Below are 23857 nucleotides of genomic sequence, written 5' to 3' on the forward strand. Positions count from 1 at the left end.
CGCCCAAACTGGCACCTCGGCCTCCCCGTCACACTCTTGCTAATCTGACAATGAGTGGGTGTTGAGTTCTTACATCCCAGTAAAGGTTCAGGCTCAAAAGTGAATGTAGTGTGGCCGTGGTGTATTGTTTTTCAGAGGGAGTGATATAAATAGGAATGGCAGCATTTCTGTGTTTGTGTGTATGTGTCTACCTGTGTTTCTTTGTGTATTTGGTTCAGTAAATGGATGTATGATCTCTGTGATTACTTGTAGTAGTTCAGAATGAACTCTTATGACATTTTATGGAATTGTCCTCTCAGGAATGCTGTCTTCTCTCTATTGCACCCAGCCCATCCCCCTCAGGTCATCACACACAGATGGACGTTGGCTGGTTCGATCCGATTGGATCCAATTTAGTTATTACAGTATTACCTTTGGTTTGGTCTGTGGATTGGTCAAAAATTGATTTTGAATAGAAACAAGTCAGATCTATAATAAATGGAATGAAGGTCTGTTTGTTCTCTCTCTTCTCCTCTATCTGGCCCATGGAATAATGCTGCGTGAATTGTTTCTCCTGTGAGCTTCCTTTGTAGGTCTGTTATGTTCATGCTTTGCTTTGTAACTCAAGGATCTTCATGCCTAGAATAATGCTTTGTAATGCTGGTTAATGCTTTGTGAAACCTACGCGTATGACTTGTATAATTTAATCATTCCTTTTACAATGTTAATTAAATGTTTTTGCCTTTGATAGACAATTCTCAGACCTTTCTTGATTGCCTATTACTGTAACTCAACTATAGTTTCTTGCATATTGCTAAATCTTCTTTATGGAGACAGATAAACATTGTATTAAGCTAATTGCCCATGTCTTCTTATGGGTCACAGGTGAGGTATATATAATACACAGTACACATATGAAATATTACCCCATTTAAGACATGAATGGGTTAAAGGACACATACAGACAGAGTATGTCTTTGTCTTTCACTCTGTTTCTCTTCTTCCATTTTTTTCTAAAACGGTCCTCCCTCTCCCACCCGAAAGGAGAGAGAGAGAGAAAGAGAGAGAGATGTAGACTAGAGGAATCAGAGCAGAGCCGCTGAACACATTCAGTCAGTGCTTGACTTGGGAAGGGAGAAGTGCAGAAGCTGTCTTTTTCCACGTCCGTCCATTAGATTATGGTCACCACAATTCACAAATGGAATGCTATAAAGACCGCTGAGTATTTTAGGGGTTCATACACATTTTCCATGACTTCTCCATGACTTTAAACCACATTTTCATGACTAGTATTATTGCCTTCATGAAAAAGAAAGCATTATTGACACGTGAAGACTGATGTGTCTTTTCCCATGTAGGCCTTCTATCTCTTGCCATTGTGCCATTGATCAAGACACTTAACCCCCCCCAAAGCTAGGTATCTAACTAGACATATTTATATATACGGCTAAAATATTTGTTTCAGGGGAGATCATGCACATCAAGTAATTTGTCAGTTATGCTACGTTGTCACAATTACATGGCTACTGTTTAATAGAGGGAAATCCCAGTTTTTCAACGGTGCAGATTTATTTAGTGGGAAGAAGGCGACATCGACCTTGATTCTTAATTCTCACTGGCACACACAGGCACGCACTGAAGGGTCATTCTGATGATGGCTAATAGGTTGATTTTTCATTGATTGATTGGCTAATATTTAAGTGTGCCTTCATTAAATACATTACAAAAATGATGAAATAAATGTATTTTTATGACCTTACAGACCCTAATTTTACAACCTTCAACTGCGCATCATGCGCATACAAGCTGGCCCATTTTCAATCTGCACAATCGCGAACTGACAGCCTACTATCACGCACAGATTCACAGTCTAGTGGCAAATAAACTTGAACAAAGCCAAATCAGAAAATGAATTCCCAATAGCCATTGCTATTCAATGCAGATCCCGCCTTCATTCTGCTTTGATCAACCTTCTTTGCCTTGGTGTGTGAATCTGGGCCGGTGATAGGCTACTTTGTTTTATAGAGAAGCCGGAATACAATTGTCCAAAAATATGAGGCGCCGTTACAGCGAGCTGGACAACTCTGGCCCCAGCAGAGCTCTTCAGCTGAAACTAGAGTGGATGACTGAGTAGTCTAGTGACTACCACTGTTGAACTTTTCCGGCAGAGGATGAGACTGGCAGAATGGGCAGCTACCCATCAGTCTGCCAGTTTCTCCACACATTCTTCAAATGAATGAGTCACAGCTCAATTAGTCTCTGTGAAGCAAAGGTGACACAATGTTGGAGGCCCAAAGCTTGGATGCCTTCCCCAAAATCAGGGTTGCAAATTGTGATGTGGTAGAGGAAAAGACAGAGTGGACAGTTTGGGCACAGTTCTGGGACTGGAGCCCTGCTCTCTGTGTGGGTCCATTATGGCCACAGGAGACCTCCATCCTGGCACACTGGGCTTCCCATCCGCTGATATCTCAATTTAGGCACCTTCTCAGTTCAACTCATAGACTATATTATCCTTACTGCGTTACATTTCTTACAACTGAGTTTCTCTGTTAGACCAAATTGATGAACTATGTACATGGGATTCCTGTGAATTCAGTCCTATAAATCAGTTAGGCTGCAAAACAGGCTTTAGATGGTCAGAATTGGAGTCCTATCAGCCTCAAGCACCAGCAGGCACAAAGACGATGAATTAGTAAGTAAGCAAGAATTCAGTCCTTGACCTTTTCTAAAAAATGTCAAACCCATGCCCAGTAAACACCAATGGTAGCTATACAGCTATTACATCACAGAATCCAGCCATTACATTTTTTCACTGAACTTCATGCCCATGGCTAACGCTGATGGTAGAGATAAAGCTATGACATTACAGGCATGTTTTCACAGAACTTCCCATAATCCAATCTTTGGAATGTCCCAAAAGCAGTTCCTAAGAAATACTGCATGACCTTTTGTATACATGTGACTGCTTGTCCTGTACACCAGCTGAATGGTGTACAAGACGAATTGTCCTGATGAATTGTCATACTATAGTCAGTCAGTATGATCTCTTTCTCTATTTTCCATTGTTCCAACTTCTCCTGTGGTTTAGAATGTACTTCCCACATAATTTAACAGAACATATAGTACCTCTGGTATTTCCCCCCTCTATGGACAGATCTGCGTTCCCTTCATTCTACAATCAAACAGCAAGAGTTTATCAACCCCAACCCCAGGCCACATCAACCCTAGACTCAACCCCAGTCTCATCCATCATAGCCTGTCTGACGCCCTGTGTGTGTTTTTTGGGTTGTGAGCCGTCTGACTGAGTCTGGACCGTGATCAGAGGCCTGTGGAGGAGGGACTGGGAGAACCTGGGATCTTAATACACTCAAGTGGTTTCCTTTCATTCATTTTTGCATTGTTCTGTAACCATGGGGGGGGGGGGTGATTTGCCAGTAACTTCTGATCAAGAAAAGGGAATCATATAATAGTCCACCATGGAATTTTCAACTTATTGTTAATCTTTTAGGTCTAAGCTTCATAGTAGATGTCATTCGTTGGTTATCATATTGTTACTGAGGATGTCCAGAACTGAAAGGTTGACTCACCAAAGCCGAAGGCAGCAGGAGCAGGGATAGGAGCAGACTGGACAGGAGTGGATGTGTAGAGACCGGTCACCAGCAGACCATCAAAATACACACTGGTGGAGACAGTCACTGTGGAGAGACCGAAACAAGAGTGTGAAGTAAGAGAAGCACTGCTAAGTTATCTGGTCATCTTTCTTCAAACACATTGGAATAAACACACAAAGAAACAAGCAACAGGCAAAGTAGTAAATTCATAACAACGTGTTGGAATAGAGAACACTAGTAATGTCTTTTTTTTGTAGGAACTAACTTGTTGGCCATGTCTATGATGAAAATAAATGCTAAAAATAAGGTATGTGGTAAAAACAGGCTTGTTTTATGAAATAATCTTCATCAGCTAAAAATGTACATTTTGTGAAATTTGAAGCATTTACAGTATGCAATAAAAACAAGTACATTATGCAGATAAAGGCTTCATAATTCATAAAGGTCGTGTTAACTAACTGATATTATCATAGAACACAACATAAAGGCCATGTTAGCTGACTGATATTATCATAGAACAAAACATAAAGGTCATGTAAACTGACTGATATTATCATAGAACAAAACATAAAGGTTATGTTAACTGACTGATATTATCATAGAACAAAACATAAAGGTCATGTTAACTGACTGATATTATCATAGAACAAAACATAAAGGTCATGTTATTAACTGACTGATATTATCATAGAACAAAACATAAAGGTCATGTTAACTGACTGATATTATCATAGAACAAAACATAAAGGTCATGTTAGCTGACTGATATTATCCCACAGAAACAAACATTTCAGATCTCCTAAGCCTGTTAACCTCAGACCATATTTGTAGCGTTTATCCCATATTCCCATTCTTTCCCCATTAATTTTCCCCATAGAAAGGGCTGAAGGAACCAGAGGTTACTCATTTCTGGTTTTAGAACTACATTCTGGCGAGCACTATCGCAAGCAAGATAATATGAAGATAATATGAAACACTCAAACCTGAGTTATGGCTCTAATGGCATTACCTCCCTGCAAAGTATCTTAATCACCAATGAATGTATATGCTAATTACTTACAAGATCAAGGATCAACATCAACACTAAGTCCTAGTCCTGTAATTATTATGATAGAAATCCTACAAACACAGGCCCACCTCTCCAGTAACATACAGCAGACTACATACTGATGCTAGATAATTAGCCAGTGTGATGTGTATCTATCTGGCAGAGAACATGCCCACCACCACCTTTAACACTCTCCCTGCTGCTAACGAGACTAACGAGCACAGAGCACAGGTGTTCACGAGGGTCTGGCAATTAGAGAGGGGGAGGGGTAGAGGGTAAAGGGTGTAAGGTGAGAAGGAGTCCCCTAAGGGAGGCAGGGGGTTGTATCAATAAAAATATTTGTATGGGAGAGAGGGAAGGGAGAGGGAGAGACGGAAAAGACGGAACAGAGGTGAGTGCAGGTGCTGGGATGTTCCGGAGGTGGGGGTTGCACCCAGTTACAGATGCCAACTATGACAGATGTTACTCCACCCAAGAAATAAGACTACGGCAGCATAGGGAGAATGGCTTTCTGGTCTCTGTGGAGGTTTGAGTCACATACTAGGATTGTTTTGTTATCTGATCTAACCACCCACTCTTCCACAGTGTGATCTACCACAGTATACCTACTGGGGAAATCAAAGATCCTTATTGATGAGACAACGAAAGGACTTTGATGATGGTGTTACTCAGGGACTAGGCAATCCATGCCAGGTAGCCACAGTGTAGTCCCTGGGAGCAGAAAGTCGATCAACAGTGTATCCAGCAGGTTAACGAGCTATTGGTTTTCTGTATAAATCTAATTCTGATTGACAGGACCACAGCACCACAAGACTACATTACTGGAGTTACTGTAAAACCTCACTAGCCACAGCAGGACTATATCGATGGATTTAAAACACCACAGGACAACTTCACTGTAAGAAAATATATTTGGACTACATGACTATTGAGCGACAGGACCACAGGACCACACAACTACACGATTACATTACTAGTGTAAAACATCACTGGACTAGACGACTATTGACTGACTGGACCACAGCACTACATCATTGACATAAAAACACCACAGGACTACATAGCTACATCACTGGGGTAAAAACAACTAGCATCACTGACTTTGTGGCTCATGGCTTGGCCTGGTGCCAACCAGACAGATCCTATGGCAACGAGGGGAAAACTAAGGCTCTAAAGGAATACAGTACACTCGCAAAATGAATATGTGTCTGGCTGGGTTCTGTATGTTAAAGAAGAAAGAGAGAGGAACCAAAGCTGACCCAGGATTCCACTTCAGTTTGTTATGGAACTGGGTGAAGGATGAGAGACAGAGACTCATAGTGTAATACCATCTGGGTCTGTTTAGGTGTGGGGAATTTGGGGAAGCAAACTTCTGTGGCCTCATGTCTGTCTGTATGTCTATCTGTCTCTGTCTGTCTCGGTCTACGGACGCTAGCGGTTCCTGTGGTGGACTTCAGGACCGTAGTTGAAAGTTAGTAATTTATACTGGCAAAAATATAAATTTAACATGGGCCAATTTCAACGAGTTATAGTTCATATAAGGAAAACAGTCAATTGAAATATATGAATTAGGCCCTGATCTATAGATTTCACATGACTGGGCAAGGGGCGCAGCCATGGGGCTTGGGAGGGCATAGGCCCACCCACTGGAGAGCCAGGCACAGCCAATCAGAAGGAGTGTTTCTCCGCAAAAGGGCTTTATTGCAAACAGAAATAATCCTTGGTTTCATCAGCTGTCCGTGTGGCTGGTCTCAGACGAACCTATAGGTGAAGAGCCAGAATGTGGAGGTCCTGGGCTGGCGTGGTTAGACGTGGTCTGCAGTTGTGAGGCCAGTTGGACATATTGGCAAATTCTCTAAAATGATAATGGGGATGGCTTACGGTAGAGAAATAAATATTACATTTTCTGACAACAGCTCTAATGGACATTCCTGCAGTCAGCATGCCAATTGCACGCTCCCTCAAAACTTGAGACATCTGTGGCATTGTGTTGTGTGACAAAACTGCACATTTTAGAGTGGCCTTTAATTGTCACCAGCACAAGGTGCACCTGTGAAATGATCATTGTGTTTAAAAAGCTTCTTGATATGCCACACCTGTCAAGTGGATGGATTATCTTGGTAAAGGAGAATTGTTCACTAACAGGGATGTAAACACATTTCTGCACAACATTTTTGAGAAATAATATTTTTTTGTGCATATCGAATATTTATGGGATCTTTCATTTAATCTATTGAAAGATGGGTCCAGCACTGTTGTTTTTGTGTAGTATATTTACATGTTTTATTAATCAGTCACCCATTCAAGCAGGGCCCACCAGTTACCCACATGGGTCCCTGCTTGTCAAATATCTCATTCCTTCTTCTTGGGCCACCCACAGGCCATGGACTAGGGGCTTTAGCCCCTGCATTAATCCGGCACTACTCCTCCCTGTCTGTCCCCTCATCTCTTTCCTCACTCTCTCTCCTCCCTGTTGGAAATCCCACTCATCGCTCCATGTCCTTTCCAACCACTCCGCTAAAAACCGCCCCACGCTCACAGAAAGAAAAACAAGCTCTTCAAATTCCCTCCATTCATTAAAATCACAATTTAACCAAAACCCATCTATTTTTTTGTGACTAACTGAACCTACAATTTGGTTTTGAAGTATTGAAACCAAACCATTTGATTTGAAAGAAAAGTAAACATGAAAGGGTGAATGTAAGAAGTGCACACCATTTCAGATAGGCTACATGTCATATTAAACAGCATATAAACACTCTAAATAGGTCAGGAGCCAGACAGGGAGCCTACGAAGGAAAGACAATTAATTATTTAGGCTACATTATTTCAATTATTTCAAGGCTATAGCCTACAAAGAAATATATTGTGAAGCATTTGTGAGTGTGACACAATAGGCTGGTAGGGACATAAAACACTTTTAAACACCATTTCATTGTATTAAATCACTATAGTCTATACATTGTGCATATGGGATGTGGCTTACTTAGATGTAAATACAAATTAATAAAAAAATGCCTTATTATTAAAGTGCCTTTGAATTAATTTTTAGAAACATGAGTTTGGCCTGTGTCTGTGGCTTCAGGGTCATGCAATGGTGCTTGGAGAGCAGGCCAGCAGCAGAGAATATCCTCTCCGCACTTGCAGAGGCACTGGGGATGCTAAACACCCACTTTCTCTCCTCCCTGTCTCTCCTCCCACTCTCTCCACCCACTCTCTCTTCTCTCTCCTTCCACTCTCTCCTCTCTCTCCTCCCTGTCTCTCCTCCCTTTCTCCTCTCTCTCTATCCTACCTGTCGCCTCTCCGTCTTTCTCATCGGTCTCTCTCACCCATGACTGTCCTCCCTCTCCTTCTTCCCTCCTTCTCCTCCCTCTCTCTCACCCCTCACTCTTCTCTCTTTCTCTTCTCCCTCTCTTTCCTCCATGTCTGTCATCTCTCTCTCTCTCCTCCCTCTCTCTCTCTCTCCACTCCCTCTCTCCACACCCTCTCTCATCCCTCATTCCTCTCTCTCCTCCCTGTCTCTACTCCCACTCTCTCCTCTCGCTCCTCCCTGTCTCTCCTCCCTGTCTCTCCTCCCTCTTTCTCATCCGTCTCTCTCATCCATGTCTCTCCTCCCACTCCTTCTTCCCTCCTTCTCCTCCCTCTCTCTTCTCCCTCTCTTTCCTCCCTCTCTTTCCTCCATGTCTGTCATCCCTCTCTCACCTTCCTCTCTCTCTCTCTCCTCCCTCTCTCTCCTTCCTGTCTCACTCCTCATCTCTCCCCTTGTCTCTCTCCCAATCTTCCCACTCCATCCTTTGTTAATCTTTCTCCACACTCCAGTCAAATTGGACATGCTCTGCTCCTCTCTGGATACTCGTCTCTCTCCTCCCTGTCTCTTCTCCCTGTCTCTCTTCCCACTCTCTCCTCTCGCTCCCCCGTCTCTCCTCCCTGTCTCTTCCCCCTCTCTCCTCCCTCTCTCATCCCTCTCTCTCCTCCCTGTCTCGATAACCGTTGTAAGTCTTTTTGGGTAAGTCTCTAAGAGGTTTGAACACTTGGATCATACAATATTTGCTCATTATTCTTTTTTTAAATTCTTCAAGCTCTGTCAAGTTGGTTGTTGATCATTGCTGGACAGCCATTTTCAAGTTTTGCCATGGATTTTCAACCGATTTAAGTTAAAACATAACGCTTTGTGTCCAGAACAAAAAGTTAAATTCTTTGCCACATTTTTTGCAATATCACCTAAGTGCGTGATTGCAAAGAGGAGGCACGTTTTGGAATAAAAGTAAGAAATAAATACAGAGAAATTATCTGATCAAATACGATTTTTTAATAGCAGAATTGCTATGTATTTATATATACTGTAATATATAATATATAAATATATAATATATAAATATATAAAAAAAGAGGTGGCCTACAGCCCCAACTCCACATCACAATACCCCAAACCCAACATGTCTCCATCCAGCTCTCTCCTGGCTTTTAATCAAAAACAGCTTTTAGTACTAAACATCCTCCACTGTCCTGCATACTGTTGGATATATATTAAATACTTTTTGTACGCTGGCAAATGACTGGATGTAAGTTTAAAGTGACACATATCCCCAACTCTACTCACATCTACTCATATGGATCTGTTTTAACACCTGTCACTATACTACTGTAATCACAACACAATATGTGACCTATATTGTCACACCCTGACCATAGTTTGCTTTGTATGTTTATATGTTTTGTTTGGTCAGGGTGTGATCTGAGTGGGCATTCTATGTTGTGTGTCTGGTATGTTGTGTTTCTGTGTTTGGCCTGATATGGTTCTCAATCAGAGGCAGGTGTTAGTCATTGTCTCTGATTGGGAACCATATTTAGGTAGCCTGTTTGGTGTTGGGTTTTGTGGGTGATTGTTCCTTGTCCTTAGGTCTGTCGTGTGCTAGTTTGCACCAGTATTTGGCTGTTTCGGTTTTCGTGTATTGTTTATTGTTTTTTCATATTGATTCGTGTTTACTTCAGTTTTGTTAAACATGGATCGCAATAGCCACGCCGCATTTTGGTCTGACTCTCTTTCAACTACAGAAAACCGTGACAGAATCACCCACCACAACAGGACCAAGCGGAGTGACAACAGGCAGCGGCAGCAGGAGATACGAAGTCTGGATTATACGACTTGGGAGGAAATAGACAGGTGGGCGGTCGACCCAGGGAGAGTGCCGGAGCCCGCCTGGGATTCGCTGGAGCAGTGCGAAGAGGGGTATAGAAGAATGGAGTTGGAGAAGCAAGCACGGCGGCGCGGTAGGAAGCCCGAGAGTCAGCCCAAAAAATGTATTTGGGGGGGCTCACAGGGAGTAGGGCGACGCTAGATAGGAGACCTACGCCAACTTCCTGTGGTTACCGGGGGCTAGAGAGACCGGGCAGGCACCGTGTTATGCTGTGGTGCGCACGGTGTCCCCAGTGCGGGTGCATAGCCCGGTGCGTATATTCCAGCTCCGCGTATCGTCCGGGTTAGAATGAGCGTCGAGCCAAATGCCATGAAGCCGGCTCTACACATCTGGTCTCCAGTGCGTCTCCTTGGGCCGGCTTACATGGCACCAGCCTTGCGCACATTGTCCCCAGTTCGCCTGCATAGCCCAGTGCGGGCTATTCCACCTCGCAGCACTGGCAGAGCGACCGGGAGTATTCAACCAGGTAAGGTTGGGCAGGCTCGGTGCTCATGAGCTCCAGTGCGCCTGCACGGTCCGGTCTACCCAGTACCACCTCCACGCACCAGCCCTCCGGTGGCAGCTCCCCGCACCAGGCTTCCTGTGCGTGTCCTCGGCCCAGTACCACCAGTGCCAGCACCACGCATCAAGCCTGCAGTGCGCCTCGCCTCTCCAGCGCTGTGAGTGCGTTCCTCCTTTCCTGCACTGCCGGAGTCTCCCGCCTGTTTAGCGCTGCCAGAGCCTTCCTCCTCGCCAGAGCTGCCAGTCTGCATGGAGCAGCCAGAGCTGCCAGTCTGCATGGAGCAGCCAGAGCTGCCAGTCTGCATGGAGCGGCCAGAGCTGCTAGTCTGCATGGAGCGGCCAGAGCTGCCAGTCTGCATGGAGCGGCCAGAGCTGCCAGTCTGCATGGAGCGGCCAGAGCTGCCAGTCTGCATGGAGCAGCCAGAGCTGCCAGTCTGCAAGGAGCTGCCAGTCTGCAAGGAGCTGCCAGTCTGCAAGGAGCTGCCAGTCTGCAAGGAGCTGTCTTTCTGCAAGGAGCTGCCAGTCTGCAAGGAGCTGCCAGTCTGCAAGGAGCTGCCAGAGCTGCCAGTCTGCATGGAGCAGCCAGAGCTGCCAGTCTGCAAGAAGCCGCCAGAGCAGCCAGTCTGCATGGAGCAGCCAGAGCCGTCAGTCAGCATGGAGCAGCCAGAGCCGTCAGTCAGCATGGAGCAGCCAGAGCCGCCAGTCAGCATGGAGCAGCCAGAGCAGCCAGTCTGCATGGAGCAGCCAGAGTCGTCAGTCAGCATGGAGCAGCCAGAGCCGTCAGTCAGCATGGAGCAGCCAGAGCCGCCAGTCAGCATGGAGCATCCAGATCCGCCAGTCAGCCAGGATCCGCCAGTCAGCCAGACTCTTTCAGATCCGCCAGTCAGCCAGACTCTTCCAGATCTGCCAGTCAGCCAGACTCTTCCAGATCCGCCAGACAGCCAGACTCTTCCAGATCCGCCGGTCAGCCAGGATCTTCCAGATCCGCCGGTCAGCCAGGATCTGCCAGAACCGCCAGCCAGCCAGGATCTGCCGGATCCAACTACCTGCCTGAGCTTCCTCTCAGTGCTGAGCTTCCTCTCAGTGCTGGGCTTCCCCTCAGTCCCAAGCTTCCCCTCAGTCCCGAGCTTCCCCTCAGTCCAGAGCTACCCCTCAGTCCCGAGCTACCCCTCAGTCCCGAGCTATCCCTCAGTCCCAGGCTGCCTCAGTCCCGAGCTGCTCCTCAGTCCCGAGCTGCCCCTCAGTCCAGTGTGGTTCTGGGTGAGGACTACTAGGCCATGGTCGGCGGCGAGGGTGGACTATCCTAGGACGCGAGGAGGAGGGACTAAGACATTGATAGAGTGGGGTCCACGTCCCGCGCCAGAGCCGCCACCATGGACAGACGCCCACCCGGACCCTCCCCTAATGTTTTGATGTGCGCCCGGGAGTCCGTACCTTCAGGGGGGGGGGGTTGTGTCACGCCCTAGTCAATATATATTGTGTTTGTCTGCATTTATTTGGTCAGGCCGGGGTGTGACATGGGTTTATTGTGGTGTGTTTTGTCTTGGGAGTGTCTAGCATAGTCTATGGCTGTCTGGAGTGGTTCTCAATCAGAGGCAGGTGTTTATCGTTGTCTCTGATTGGGAACCATATTTAGGCAGCCATATTCTTTGAGTGTTTCGTGGGTGATTGTTCCTGTCTCTGCGTTTATTGTCACCAGATAGGCTGTATAGGTTTTCACGTTCCGTTTGTTGTTTTTTGTATTTGTTCGTATTCTTCGTCATTAAACATGTCTCAAAAATACGACGCTGCATTTTGGTCTGCTTCTCCTTCACTAGACGAAAGCCGTTACATTAATCATACCACTACCCGTCCCTATATACAGTAATCGTACCAACACCTGTCCCTATATACTGTAATAATACCACTACCCGTCCCTATATACAGTAATCATACCAACACCTGTCCCTATATACTGTAATCATACCACTACCCGTCCCTATATACTGTAATCGTACCAACACATGTCTCTATACACTGTAATCATACCACCACCTGTTCATATATACTGTAATTATACCAACACCTGTACATATATACTGTAATTATACCAACACCTGTACATACATACTGTAATCATAACACTACCCGTCCCTATATACTGTAATCGTACCAACACATGTCCCTATACACTGTAATCATACCACCACCTGTTCATATATACTGTAATTATACCAACACCTGTACATATATACTGTAATTATACCAACACCTGTACATACATACTGTAATCATAACACTACCCATCCCTATATACAGTAATCATACCAACACATGTCCCTATACACTGTAATCATACCACCACCTGTTCATATATACTGTAATTATACCAACACCTGTACATACATACTGTAATTATACCAACACCTGTACATACATACTGTAATCATAACACTACCCGTCCCTATATACAGGTATCATACCAACACCAGTCCCTATACACTGTAATAAAACCACTACCCGTCCCTATATACTGTAATCATACCACCACCTGTTTCTGTATATTGTAATCATGCCATTACCTGTACCTATATACTGTAATCATACCACTCCTGTCACTATATACTGTAATCATACCACTCCTGTCCCTATATTCTGTAATCATACCACTACCTGTCCCTATACACTGTAATTATACCACCACCTGTCTCTGTATATTGTAATCATGCCATTACCTGTACCTATATACTGTAATCATACCACCACCTGTCTATGTATATTGTAATCATGCCATTACTTGTACCTATATACTGTAATCATACCTCTACCTGTCTCTGTATGTTGTAATCATGCCATTACCTGTACCTATATACTAATATCATACCACTCCTGTCCCTATGTACTGCAATCATACCACCATTGACTGCTGCTTTTCAATATACTGTAGCTGAACCATAGTACTTTTCTGTACCGTATTTATCTCTCTATTTTCAACTTCACAAGTCTATCTAGGCTCCGCAAGATGCTGGTGTGGCATGTAAATATTTGAGGGAAAAGCCAGTGTTTCCTAGAGAGGGTATGTATTCAATTCCAGTGTGTGTTTGAAAGCATTATATTTATGATATTCAATATATAGTGTACATCGCAGCTCAGGAAAGTAGTGCATTCAAAATGCTCTCACATTCACAATCACAAGCAACCATCATACTTATACTGATTTTCTCCCCCACACATGTGCTAGTTTCTACATTCTACATGACCTGCATTCTGAGGTTATCCACTCCACTCCCCCACCCCCACATACATACACATCCACCCCTCCAACATCAGAGTTTGTTGAAAGGGATTTTCTCACTCTCTCTCCTCTCTTTCCCTTTCTCCCTCCCTCTCATTCATAGAACTGTGTTAATAGTGCTCTTCTCTAATACCTTTGCATGCATTTTCTACTCCTTCACAGCAGCGGTACCTGAAGTCTGTTTGATGTAGAGGGGAATGAGCGGAGGGGGAGGGGCACGTGTTAAAACAAGAACAGAGGCCCAGGGGATGGATGGGGAAGCGAGGATGGAGATGGGTGGATGGAGGGATGGAAGGGAGATATGGGGTAGTGGAGTAGTAGTCCATAGAGACTAGCGCTTCGATCAATACCGATGCTAGATCTGCATTATTTAGACAGGGATTCTGTGTGTGTGTGTGTGTGTGTCTGAATCCCCTGACAGGTAAGATCTGATCTGATTGGCTTATGTGTCTAGTCCATTCCATCCATGGGTGAGAGAGGAGTGATACAACACACACACACACGCACACACACGCACACACACACACACACACACACACACACACACACACACACACACACACACACACACACACACACACACACACACACACACACACACACACACACACACACACACACACACACACACACACACACACACACACACACACACACACACACACACACACCCACACACACACACACACACACTTCATATATCTAAAGAGCAGGGTGGAGAGCCTTTGAAGGTAGCCTTAACATTCCTGCCAATACTTCATCTCTGACTGGTCTTCTCTGGGCCAAGAGGAATAACAATATCCAAGACCTGAGTGTATTTGTGTGTGTGTAGACGAAGCAGATGTTTGCATGGTTCAGCCAAATATCTCTGTGGAATTGTTAAGCTAAGCATTCCATGTGGGGGTGTCAAGAGGGATCAGTTCTACTACAAAGTACAAGGTGTAGGGGTGGAGAGAGAGCGACGGAGAAAGATAGAGACAGAGAGAGAGATATAGTAGAGAGAGAAGAGAACTAGAGAGGAGAGAACTAGAGAGAGAAAGATCTTAAGTGATTAATATACACAATTTGTTATACTGCTGAGATATGCACTTCACAAACATCTGTCAGAAAATGATTGACTGATCGCCATTGCTAAAGCAAGTGAAATACATAAAAACCAAAAGTGAAATAAACAATACAAAAAATATCAGTAAACATCACACTCACAAAAGTTCCAAAATAATAAAGACATTTCAAATGTCATATTATGTGCAAATGATTAAAGTACAAAAGGGAAAATAAATCAACATAACTATGGGTTGTATTTAAAATGGTGTTTGTTCTTCACTGGTTGCCCTTTTCTTTTGGCAACAGGTCACAAATCTTGCTGCTGTGATGGCACACTGTGGTATTTAAAAAATGTGTTTGTTTTTTAATTCTTTGTTGGTCTGTGTAATCTGAAGGAAATATTTGTTTCTAATATGGTCATACATTTGGCAGGAGGTTAGTAAGTGCAGCTCAGGTTCACCTAATTTTGTGGGCCGTGTGCACATAGCCTGTCTTCTCTTGAGAGCCAGGTCTGCCTATGGCGGCCTTTCTCAATAGCAAGGCTATGCTCACTGGCTCTGCACACAGTCAAAGCTTTCCTTAATTTTGGCCAGTCACAGTGGTCAGGTATTCTGCCGCTGTGTACTCTCTGTTTAGGGCCAACTAGTGATCGAGTTTGCTCTGTTTTTTGTTCATTCTTTCCAATGTGTCAAGTAATTATATTTTTGTTTTCCCATGATTTGGTTGGGTCTAATTGTGTTGCTGTCCTGGGTCTCTGTGGGGTCTGTTCGTGTTTGCGAACAGAGCCCCAGGACCAGCTTGCTTAGGGAACTCTTCTCCAGGTTCATCTCTCTGTGGTGATGGGTTTGAGAATCACTTCCTTTTAGGTGGTTGTAGATAATTAGTGGGTATTGGCCTAATTTGTTCTGCTTGCATTATTTGATGTTTTACATTGTGCACTGGGGATATTTTTGCAGAATTCTGCATGGAGTGTCTCAGTTTGGTGTTTGTCCCATTTTGTGAATTCTTGGTTGGTGAGCAGACCCCAGGCCTCACAACCATAAAGAGTTTACACAGATCCTAATTGGTATGTCAAGTTCTATGTTCCCTTTGATGGCATAGCCTTGTCTCTCAGATCGTTCACAGCTTTGTGGAAGTTACCTGTGGCGCTGATGTTAAAGCCGAGGTATGTATAGTTTTTTTGTGTTGTAGGGCAATGGTGTCTGGTATTTGTGGTCCTGGCAACTGGACCTTTTCTGGAACACCATTATTTTGGTCTTACCGAGATTTACTGTCAGGGCCCAGGTCTGACATAATATCTAGGTGCTGCTGTAGGTTGGGGACAGAAGCACCAGATCATCAGCAAACAGTAAACATTTGACATCAGTAGGGTGAGGCCTGGTGTGTTTTTTTCCCTCCCTCCCTCCCTCCCTCCCTCCCTCCCTCCCTCCCTCCCTCCCTCCCTCCCTCCCTCCCTCCCTCCCTCCCTCCCTCCCTCCCTCCCTCCCTCCCTCCCTCCCTCCCTCAGCAGGGCTCTGTTCTACTGTGATCCAGAGCTCTCCAGTTCTCTTCCCTCTCATCCTTCTATTCTCCTCCACTTCTTCCATAGTAGAACCTTTCTGTGCTCCTGTTCAGATTAAGTGTCGGTTAAATGGACCGCCCACATGTCCCTTATTTACCTGATATACACCAGTCCAGTACACTGCCTTCAGTATGTTCTACGGGAGCCGAAGACATGGATGTCGATTATGGCAGACCCCCGCACCTCTCTGATTCAGAGGGGTTGGGTTAAATGCAGAAGACACATTTCAGTTGAAGGCATGCAGTCTCCCCTTTCCCTTCTCTTGGCGCTGTACTGCAGGATGTAGCATTAAAGTAGTGATGTGCTACGCCACATTACAGACACACACGACTGGTGTTCTTGAGCTCCTGAGCCTCCAGCTCCTCAACTATTGATGGGCTTGGGGCCGCCCTACCCTCTACAAGCCTCTCCTAACGTCATTCTTCTTCTTCCTCTCTTCTGCTCTCCTATCCTAGCCTCACCTAGCCTCCTCTCCTACCGTCTCCTAGCCTACTCCTCTCTTCTCCTACCCCTCCTCTCCTACCATCTCCAAGCCTCCTCCTCTTATCTCCACACCCCCCCTCTCCTCTCCTAGCCTCCTCCTCTCCTCTCCTCTCCTTACCCTCCTAGGCTCTTCATCCCTCTCTGCGCCAACCCAGCCTGCTCACACAGATAGGCACGCTAATAACACAACCAGTTAGCTGCACAATACACCAACAACACAGTAAGCTACATAACACTTCACAGCCCTGTATTTCTGCTGCAAACCATTAAGACTAAGACCACAGCACATATAGAATACAATGAGCTGCATTACACACTAACTTAACCTGTTGAAACTCCCCATCCCGGATCCGGGATCGTGACTAAAGCCTCAGGCTCATTAGCATAACGCAACGTTAACGATTTCTGAAAATCGCAAATAAAATGAAAATAATGCGTCTGCTCTCAAGCTTAGCCTTTTCTTAACAACACTGTCATCTCAGATTTTCAAAAAATGCTTTTGAACCATAGAAATGGACTAATTTGTGTAAGAGTATGCTAAGCTAGCTTAGCATTTTGAGTAGCATTTAGCACGCAACATTTTCACAAAAACCAGATAACCAAATAAATAAAATCATTTACCTTTGAAGAGCTTCGGATGTTTTCAATGAGGAGACTCTCAGTTACATACCAAATGCGCAGTTTTTCCTGAAAGCGTCTGTGTGTAGGAGAAATCGTTCCGTTTTGTACATCGCATTTGGCTACCGAAACGAACCGAAAATTCAGTCACCTACAACGTCAAACTTTTTCCGAATTAACTCCATAATATCGACCGAAACATGGCAAACGTTGTTTGGAATCAATCCTCAAGGTGTTTTTTCACATATCTCTTCATTGATATATCGTTCGTGGAAGCTTGCATTCTTCTCTAAATTCCATGGAAAAATACTTGCAGCTGACTTTTGCGCACTAATTTCGGCGCAGGACACCGGGCGGACACCTGGTAAATGTGGTCTCTTATGGTCAATCTTCCAATGATATGCCTACAAATACGTCACAATGCTGCAGACACCTTGGGGAAACGACAGAAAGGGCAGACTTACTCCTCTCGCATTCACAGCCATATAAGGAGACAATGGAAAACAGAGCCTCAAAAATCCTGCTCATTTCCTGGATGCCGTCTCATCTTGGTTTTGCCTGAAGCTCACGTTCTAGGGCACGCACAGAAAATATCTTGGTAGTTCTGGACACGTCAGAGTGTTTTCTTTCGAAAGCTATCAATTATATGCATAGTCTAGCATCTTTTTGTGACAAAATATCTTGTTTAAAACGGGAACGTTTTTCATCCAAAAATGAAATAGCGCCCCCAGAGCATCAAGAGGTTAACAAAGATTGAGAACACCACACATAAAAAGAAAAGCTTGTATATTCCAGTGCAACCGTCCACATTTTGCCTGATTTGGTTAGGAGCCTGTTCCCATGCCAAGCAGTGTGTGTTTCTATTTTCCACTCACCTCTACTGGCCTAAGTATGCTCTGTTAATATTTCACTCTGTTTCCCACAGTCACAGTGTGGGGCTTTGGTCCCAATGTAATAGTGAATGCCTGTTAAAATTGTTAAATGGCACCGAAGAGGATGGCTGACGTTTTACATGCCCGTAATCAATTGTGCTATTTTGTTTGTTTTTTTTGCAATGTTTGTAACTTGTTTTTTGAACTTGTTTTGTACCTAATGTTGCTGTTACCGTCTCTTATGACCAGAAATAACTTCTGGACATCAGAACTGGGATTACTCACCACAGACTGGAAGAAGCTTTTTCCTTTAGCGAGTCCGACGAGAAAGATATTACTGCTCTCTGGGTAACAGTCTCAGATCCTTGCTATCAATTCTACTTGCTAACACGCAATCACTGGAAAATAAAATGGATGACCTACGATTATGATTATTCTACAAACGGGACATGAAGAACTCTAGACTACCTTTACTCCACACACAGAGATGCATACAAAGCTCATCCAAACATAATTCTATCCTCATGATTCTTAATTACAAGCAAAATCTAAAGCCGGAAGTACCAGTGACTCGCTCAATACAGAAGTGGTCAGATGCGTGGATGCTACGATACAGGACTGTTTTGCAAGCACAGATTGGAATATGTTCCGGAATTCATCCATAGGCATTGAGGAGTAAACCACCTCAGAAATCGGCTTCATCAATAAGTGCATTGACGACGTCATCCCCACAGTGACCATACGTACATATCCCAACCAGAAGCCACTGATTACGGGAAACATCCGCATAGAGCTAAAGGCTAGAGCTGCCGCTTTCAAGGAGCGGGACACTAATCCGGACGCCTATAAGAAATTCCGCTCTGCCCTCAGATAAACCATCAAACAAGCAAAGCATCAATACAGAATTAAGATCCTGAGTCCTACGACACCGGCTCTGATGCTCGTCGGATGTGGCAGGGCTTGAAAACTATTATGGACTACAAAGAACGCACAAGAGCACCAGCTATTCTGGATGACTGTGATAATGCTCTTGGTAGCCGATGTGAGCAAGACCTTTAAACAAGTCAACATTCACAAAACTGCGGGGCCAGATGGAATACCAGGACGGGTACTCAAAGCATTCAACCTCTCACTGACTGAGTCTGTAATACCTACATACTGTGGGGCAAAAAAGTATTTAGTCAGCCACCAATTGTGCAAGTTCTCCTACTTAAAAAGATGAGAGAGGCCTGTAATTTTCATCATAGGTACACTTCAACTACGACAAACAAAATTAGAAAAAAATTCCAGAAAATCACATTGTAGGATTTTTTATGAATTTATTTGCAAATTATGGCGGAAAATAAGTATTTGGTCAATAACAAAAGTTTATCTCAATACTTTGTTATATACCATTTGTTGGCAATGACAGAGGTCAAACGTTTTCTGTAAGTCTTCACAAGGTTTTCACACACTGTTGCTGGTATTTTGGCCCATTCCTCCTCCATGCAGATCTCCTCTAGAGGAGTGATGTTTTGGGGCTGTTGCTGGGCAACACGGACTTTCAACTCCCTCCAAAGATTTTCTATGGGGTTGAGATCTGGAGACTGGCTAGGTCACTCCAGGACCTTGAAATGCTTCTTACGAAGCCACTCCTTTGTTGCCCGGGTGGTGTGTTTGGGATCATTGTCATGCTGAAAAACCCAGCCACGTTTCAACTTCAATGCCCTTGCTGATGGAAGGAAGTTTTCACTCAAAATCTCTCGATACATGGCCCCATTCATTCTTTCCTTTACATGGATCAGTCGTCCTGGTCCCTTTGCAGAAAAACAGCCCCAAAGCATGATGTTTCCACCCCCATGCTTCACAGTAGGTATGGTGTTCTTTGGATGCAACTCAGCATTCTTTGTCCTCCAAATACGATGAGTTGAGTTTTTACCAAAAAGTTATATTCTGGTTTCATCTGACCATATGACATTCTCCCAATCTTCTTCTGGATCATCCAAATGCTCTCTAGCAATCTCCAGACGGGCCTGGAGATGTACTGGCTTAAGCAAGGGGACACGTCTGGCACTGCAGGATTTGAGTCCCTGGCGGCGTAGTGTGTTACTGATGGTAGGCTTTGTTACCTTGGTCCCAGCTCTCTGCAGGTCATTCACTAGGTCCCCCCGTGTGTTTTGGGATTTTTGCTCACCGTTCTTGTGATCATTTTGACCCCACGGGGTGAGATCTTGCGTGGAGCCCCAGACCGAGGGAGATTATCAGTGGTCTTGTATGTCTTCCATTTCCTAATAATTGCTCCCACCGTTGATTTCTTCAAACCAAGTTGCTTACCTATTGCAGATTCAGTCTTCCCAGCCTGGTGCAGGTCTACAATTTTGTTTCTGGCGTCCTTTGACAGCTCTTTGGTCTTGGCCATAGTGGAGTTTGGAGTGTGACTGTTTGAGGTTGTGGACAGGTGTCTTTTATACTGATAACAAGTTCAAACAGGTGCCATTAATACAGGTAACGAGTGGAGTACAGAGGAGCCTCTTAAATAAGAAGTTACAGGTCTGTGAGAGCCTGAAATCTTGCTTGTTTGTAGGTGACCAAATACTTATTTTCCACCATAATTTGCAAATAAATTCATAAAAAAATCCTACAATGTGATTTTCTGGATTTGATCGTGGACTACAGGAAAAGGCAGGCAGAACAGGCCCCCATTAACACGAGGCTGTAGTGGAGCAGGTCGAGAGTTTCAAGTTCCTTGGTGTCCACATCACCAACGATCTATCATGGTCTAAACACACCAAGACAGTTGTGAAGAGGGCACAGCAAAACATTTTTCCCCTCAGGAGACTGAAAAGATTTGGCAAAGGTCCCCAGATACAGCTGCACCATCGAGAGCATCCTGACCGGTTGCATCACCGCCTAGTATCGCAACTACTCGACATCTGACCGTAAGGCGCTATTGAGGGTAGTGCGAACGGCCCAGTACATCACTGGGGCCAAGCTTTCTGCCATCCAGGACCTCTATACCAGGTGGTGTCAGAGGAAAGTCCATAAAATTGTCAGAGACTCCAGTCACCCAAGTCATAGACTGTTTTCTCTACCAGAGCACCAAGTCTAGGACCAAAATGCTCCTTAACAGCTTTTACCCCCAAGCCATAAGACTGCTGAACAATGAATCAAATAGCCAGTGGACTATTACATTGCCCCCCCCCCTCCATCTGTTTTTTTACACTGCTGCTACTCACTGTTTATATCTATGCATAGTCACTTCACCCCTACCTACATGTACAAATTACCTCTAACCTGTACCAGCGTACACTGACTCGGTACCGGTACGCCATGTATATAGACTCGTTATTGTTATGTTATTGTGTTACTTTATTATTATTTAATTTTTACTTTAGTCTACTTGGTAAATATTTTCTTAACTCTTCTTGAACTGCACTGTTGTTTAAAGGCTTGTATGTAAGCATTTCACGGTAAGGTCTACATTTGTTGTATTCGGCGCATGTGATAAATACAGTTTGATTTGATTTGAACAGATCAAGTGTTTTAGCACCTATTGAGCAGGGGATGTGTGTGTTGTGGTTAAGGGTCTTGTAAAAACCGCCTATCGTGTTACAACCGGGTTAGATGTGTGGATACACAGGAGGAAGCGATGTTTCAACTTTCATAAATGCAGAAGCGTCATGTACTGTACCTACAGCGGTGTTATGGAGATGCCAGTACTGTACTTATAGAGATTGGCTGCTTTTTGCAGCAGCTGATGGACAACCACTGGACAACCAGTCTGGTTCCTTAGTTGATGCTGGAATTGTACAGGACAGTATGACGAGCATCTATGACGTTTTAATTTAGTATGATGTTTTAATTCAACCTTTATTCTGCAGTACCAGGTTGTCCCATTGAGGTAGTCGTAAAATGTTCATTTTCCCAGGGAGCCCACTTGGAACTCCACTACTCTAAGTGTTGGTGGACAGTTCAAAGTGGGGTGTTCAAAGCCCTGTTCCAGCCTGTGACAGGATCTCACTGTAGGTGTGTCAGTTTGTCCATGTAGAGAACAGAGGTGTCACTGTTCTGTTCAGGCCTTACAGTCGGTCTGGATGGAAGGACATTTAACTACAGCAGTGGGAGTGAGACTAAACCCTGCCTCTACTACTGCCTTGTCGTGCACATAAATCACAGCTACACCCTTCCTGTCCGGCAGCCAGATCTGGGTTCAAATATCAATGGAAATCTCTCAAATTTCTGCCAGGATTTGTTTTAGTCTGCCTGGCGTTCCATGTGGGTGGAGTTTGTCGTTTTGGGACTATTTGATTCGTTCTATTCAGCCAGGCAATCTCAATCAAGCACAAATAAAGCATCTGCAATTATTTCAAATAGTTTTTGAACCCAGGTCTTGTGGCAGTAAAACACTAATCCTGTGCCATGCTGTTACCTAAGACTGGTCTGAGATCATACCTCCCCAGCCCTGCCAAAGCTTGTGTTGCTGTACGCTTTACTGCACCAAAAGAAGACATTACCTATACAGACAGACTTTTAGGGTGCCGTTGGGTCCTATTCCTTCATTTCCCATGTAGAGGACCAGCCTCCTACTTAGCAGACTCTTACAGTAACACATTCATGTTCTGTCATTGTGTTGGAAAGATTTGGTCACTAAGATTTTCCACTGTTACTATTAGACCGAGGCGACCAAGGCTTCCTCCCCTCCCACTCCCTCAATCCCTCTTCCCTCTTCCCTAGACCCAAAGACCTGCCTCCATCCTGGTCAGTATCCAGCTGACCTGGGATAGGTCACAAACTAAAGTAATGGTACAAAGGTATACAATCAATAGTAACATTTCTATTGAGAGTACAGCAGAAGCTCAAATGCCATCACTGTGGAATTTCATTACAAACCAAACAAAATCTCAAGGCCTGCCCTAATTTCCAAATGGCTGCATGGTTGCATCCATGTTTCCTGGATTGAGGAAGACTGGATACAGATAGTTGGCCATCTGACCTATTTCCAACTGGCAGACAGACACACGTTCTCCAGCAAGGACCAGGAAATTGAGTATGACCACGGGAGCGAAGTTTTGGTCTGTTGTCCATCTGTTTCCAGCGTCGGGGTGCCCCTACCCCCAGAGCTTCCTGAAATGGTTAAACCCACTCAGTCACCTGTGCACAGCACCAAGGGAATGTGAGACAATCCATTTCCTCTAGGATGTGGGGAGAGAACTGGTCACTGGGTGGAGGGAGGCCACAAGTTGCAACAGCTGGAGTAGAAAATCTATGCTGTGTGGAATATGTGTGTGCTTGCCTACCTGCCTGCATGTGCGTTTTCATGTGTGTGTTCATGTGTATGTTCAGTCATGTGTACAGTATGTTCATACGGTGCCATGGTGGGGTGGTGGGGTCTTAGATCTATCATTCCATTGCGTAACCGTGCTGGCACCAGCCTGCCCTGCTGGCATCGCCATCTGCTGCTGTGGCAGAACCACATTACTGACAACACCTCAGCTTCTACAGGTCTTATAATACAGATAATACCATCTTCTACAGGCCCTATCTCCTCCTCACACATCTTATGTTTACCATTAGATTTCATGAGCATTATGAACGTGTGCGTCTGGAACCACAAAGGGAAAACTGACTTTGAATGTCTGGAGAATATCTGACAGTCGTTTCAGATCATTTTGAAGCATAAAAAGAC

The 23857-nt window shown here is 44.6% G+C and overlaps 1 protein-coding gene across 4 annotated transcripts in view; it reads right to left on the reverse strand.

Annotated features, from left to right (window-relative positions):
* The window catches only part of LOC135524034 (reelin-like), a 298396-nt gene that overhangs the window by 228357 nt on the left and 46182 nt on the right, over positions 1 to 23857 (reverse strand). For all 4 annotated transcript variants that reach the window (XM_064951167.1, XM_064951168.1, XM_064951166.1 and 1 more), the window contains exon 2: positions 3567 to 3674. In XM_064951167.1, the coding sequence (XP_064807239.1) occupies positions 3567 to 3674 (108 nt within the window). The remainder of the gene's footprint in view (positions 1 to 3566; positions 3675 to 23857) is intronic.

The sequence above is a fragment of the Oncorhynchus masou genome, chromosome 31 (genome assembly GCF_036934945.1).
Source record: "Oncorhynchus masou masou isolate Uvic2021 chromosome 31, UVic_Omas_1.1, whole genome shotgun sequence".
NCBI lineage: Eukaryota > Metazoa > Chordata > Actinopteri > Salmoniformes > Salmonidae > Oncorhynchus > Oncorhynchus masou.